At 39.9% G+C, this 3,336-nt stretch overlaps 1 protein-coding gene across 1 annotated transcript; it reads right to left on the bottom strand.

The window, feature by feature from the left end:
* Positions 1-2,200: 2,200 nt before the first annotated feature.
* On the bottom strand, positions 2,201-3,035 carry LOC6902588 (GTP-binding nuclear protein Ran-like). The gene has a single exon (XM_002133080.3). It carries the CDS (start codon positions 2,930-2,932, stop codon positions 2,276-2,278), a length of 657 nt encoding a protein of 218 aa, XP_002133116.2. The 5' UTR covers positions 2,933-3,035; the 3' UTR covers positions 2,201-2,275.
* Positions 3,036-3,336: the final 301 nt, after the last annotated feature.

Raw genomic sequence — 3,336 nt, 5'->3', positions numbered from 1 at the left:
CATGGGTAAAAATGCTATTATAAAAGAATTTCCCTTAAAATAGTACATATATGTAGTGCAATTTAATTGGTTTCATTTCGTGGGTAAAACGACTTGCTTGCCTCGCAATTTGTGGCACTTTTCGTTACACAATTTATTTGCAGGTTTTTATTCCACCGTAACCTCATTCTAGTGTGAAAAAGTAATATTTTTTCTCTCAACGGATTTATTGTTTTTGATTGACTTTTACCAGTAGCGTTTTTATGGCTATAGAATCATATAAAACCTGAATTGATTGATTGATTCAGGTTCTCGCGCACACAATCATTCACATTCCCATTCCTTCCTTCCGTTTCAAGTGCTTCCTTCCAGCTTTTATGTTTGTGGCTTTTATGGCGCTTTTATGGAGCTCCGCTCCGTAATAAACGAAGTCTTGGCCTCATGTCATTACAATTAATTTTCATTTAATGTTACGGCCGTGTAGGCAGTCAGCCTCCATCTTGATGGCGTCAACAAATCTGTTTCGCTTGGTCTTAATCGTAAAATAAATATAAATAGCAATGGAAAAACAAAAACATATTTACTTAACGACAACAGTTGTCAGGGTGGCAAAAGAGAGGGGGACTTGGCGCAGGAGCAGGATGTCTCACTTTAGGTGTTGAGTATTTTGCTTCGTTTTTCACTTGTTGCCAGATTTTAGACGAGAAATCATAATTGAAAATTGATTAACGAACGATTGGATGACAATTTAATGAATCTTAAATAAATATTAAAGAAAATCTAATAAATTCTGCGAATAAAACTCCTGAAGTGCTTAGTCGTATAGGAGTACAAAAAGAGTAAGAGAAACAGGAGTCAGCCTCTACTGAAAAATTATTTTCCAATTGTTTAGTAATACATTCGAACGATAAAAGACATTCCGCTAGATATTTACACTGTTCAAGAGTCTTTTTATAATTTTAGACTTAAATTGCCACTAGAGGTTATATATAATTGAAGATTTTCCTTTCTCTTCTTGTGTGTTGTTCACTCGCCGTCTCTACCAGAAAATCCAATGAAGAGTGAGCGAGTGCAAAAATCCGAAATTTTCAGCCCAACATAGTTAAATGGCAATACCTGCTTCATTCAGTCCGTTTTCAGCAAGCGTTTTTATGGAATAAGAGATCTGGGATGCTGATTCTAACTGACCGAACAAATGCAGGGCTCTAATACATATCTGTAAGTCTTTGAATAGTACATATAATGATGACTAAATACAGATATCTGTGGTAAAAACGCTTTATACTGCCCCTACTTCTCTACCAGAACCGTGTATAAACTTTGAACTCTTCTTAAAAACATTTTCCCATATCCAGATAACTAGAAATAGGCAAAATCTTATTTTTCTTCACGGATTAATGCACTTAAATGACACTCGGCGTGCGAAAAAACATAAACAATAGGAGACATTCGTAGAGGATAAAGCGTTATCCATGGCAGCCATACATTTTGATATATGGATAAATATCGCAGTATAAAATGCCATTAAGCAAATATTTTGGAGCGTATTGGTGCGCTCTTTTTGTAGCTATTCTGCAGCTGAAAACTAGAACAAACACACAGCTGACAACAATTTGCTTTTGGCTGGTTAGCCAGCGTCCCGCGAGAGTTGGGCCATAAAAATATGCATATGGAGGAGTTAAAGCAGCAGACGCACACAATTTGCAGGCAGTGTGGCGTGAAATTTAATTTTTCAACTCCCATAAAATTGTGATAACATTTGCGGCTTTCGGGGAGAGTCCAGTAGCAATATTTATTCGTCATGTTGCAAGTGGAATGCCCATCAATTGCAACTCAATCGTGCCGCATACAAGTCGCCAACAATCAATGAAATTTTTGCAGTGGCTCGTTAGGCTCAAAAGAGGATACTGGACACAGGAGACTGGTATAAATATATATTATCTTTTAGCTCTTCATTCAGTTATCAACTTAATAGATTATTAACTTATAGCAAAATGGAGTCAATCATTCGACCACAAATACTGATTGTCCATTACGCATTTACATCAGCTTCGATTCTTCTTCGCGCATTCGAGTACGAGCCATTTATTTAAAACTCCGCTCATCCGAAAGTGCTGATTGGTACTATGGACATGCAATGTGCCTATGGATTATGAGTCAGTCGGGTACCATTGTTCAACCATTGAAAGGGTTGCAGTTTGTTCATAATTTTATCACGTAAATTCTTTAATTTAATGTTTATTCATAGGAACTATAACAATTTAGAACTCAACTTCAAAATGAATGTTTTTTTAGGCTAAAAATCCACCAATGGTAACGCCTGTTGAGCTTCCTCTTCGATCTCCATTTCAAGATCATCTTTATGTTCGATCTCCATCTCAAGATCTTCTTTATCTTCGTTTTCCACCTCCTGTATCATCGTGAGGTGCGGACGCACTATGGCACAATATTTGAAACGCTCGCCAATCAGCTGATAGAAGAGACTGAGAAAAGGCTCCTCGCAGCAGTAGTTGTTCTTCACCGAAATATCAAAGTACTGAAACTCCCAATGGTGCACTTTATGGCCTTTGAAGACCTTGCGATCCTTGATGATCTCTGCCTTGTTGCCGCACAGAACAATGGGTATGCGGCCGCAGGTGGCCAATATTTCGCGATGCCAGTAGGCAACCCTGCTGTAGCTCGAGGGTGAGGTCACATCGAACATAATGATGGCACAGTGGCTGCCAGTGTAGTATATGTCGCGAAGGCCCGCGTACTTATCCTGTCCAGCAGTGTCCCAAACACTGAAGCAGACAGGTCCTCGTTTTGTCTGGAACTCTAGATCCTTAACCTCGTGTCCTACGGTGGGCCTATAGAACTCATCAAAAGTGCCCTTGAGATGGCGTCTTATCAATGAGGTTTTGCCCGTTTGACCATCGCCCACGAGGACCAACTTAAATGTATCCTTGAACATTGTTTGAGGATTATCAAGGTAGCAGAAATATTGTAGAGAAGTTGTATTTGGCTTGTAGATTTTTTGAGTCGTATTTGAAGCAGAGCTAGGACAAGCCTTCAAAGGGGCTCTTGGATGTATGTTTCTGTCGGCATACCCCAACTCTTCTCTGGTCTTCAGCGCATAATTGGTTTGACGGAAAACAACAGCATCATCAGCAGCAGCAGCAGCAGAGCATCAACGTTGTTGTTTGAGACTGAGATTCTTCCATGGGGGCGGCTGCTGTTGTGGCCGCGGCATCGCTTTGGTCATCATTTTGATGAGTCCTGACTCATGCCAATTAACGTTGCCAAAGAGGAGAGCTTGTGTGTGCCACATTACGCATACGCCGCACTGCCGCTGCAAAACCGTGCAATTTTCTGATG

The sequence above is a fragment of the Drosophila pseudoobscura genome, chromosome 4 (genome assembly GCF_009870125.1).
Source record: "Drosophila pseudoobscura strain MV-25-SWS-2005 chromosome 4, UCI_Dpse_MV25, whole genome shotgun sequence".
In the NCBI taxonomy this organism is placed as follows: domain Eukaryota; kingdom Metazoa; phylum Arthropoda; class Insecta; order Diptera; family Drosophilidae; genus Drosophila; species Drosophila pseudoobscura.
The sequence above is the reverse complement of the archived record's forward strand: the minus strand, read 5'-3'. Positions and strand labels throughout refer to the sequence as shown.

What these genes read in the sequence shown, in the direction of transcription:
- LOC6902588 (XM_002133080.3), bottom strand. Translation starts at nt 2,932, where the DNA reads ATGTTCAAGGATACATTTAAGTTGGTCCTCGTGGGCGATGGTCAAACG.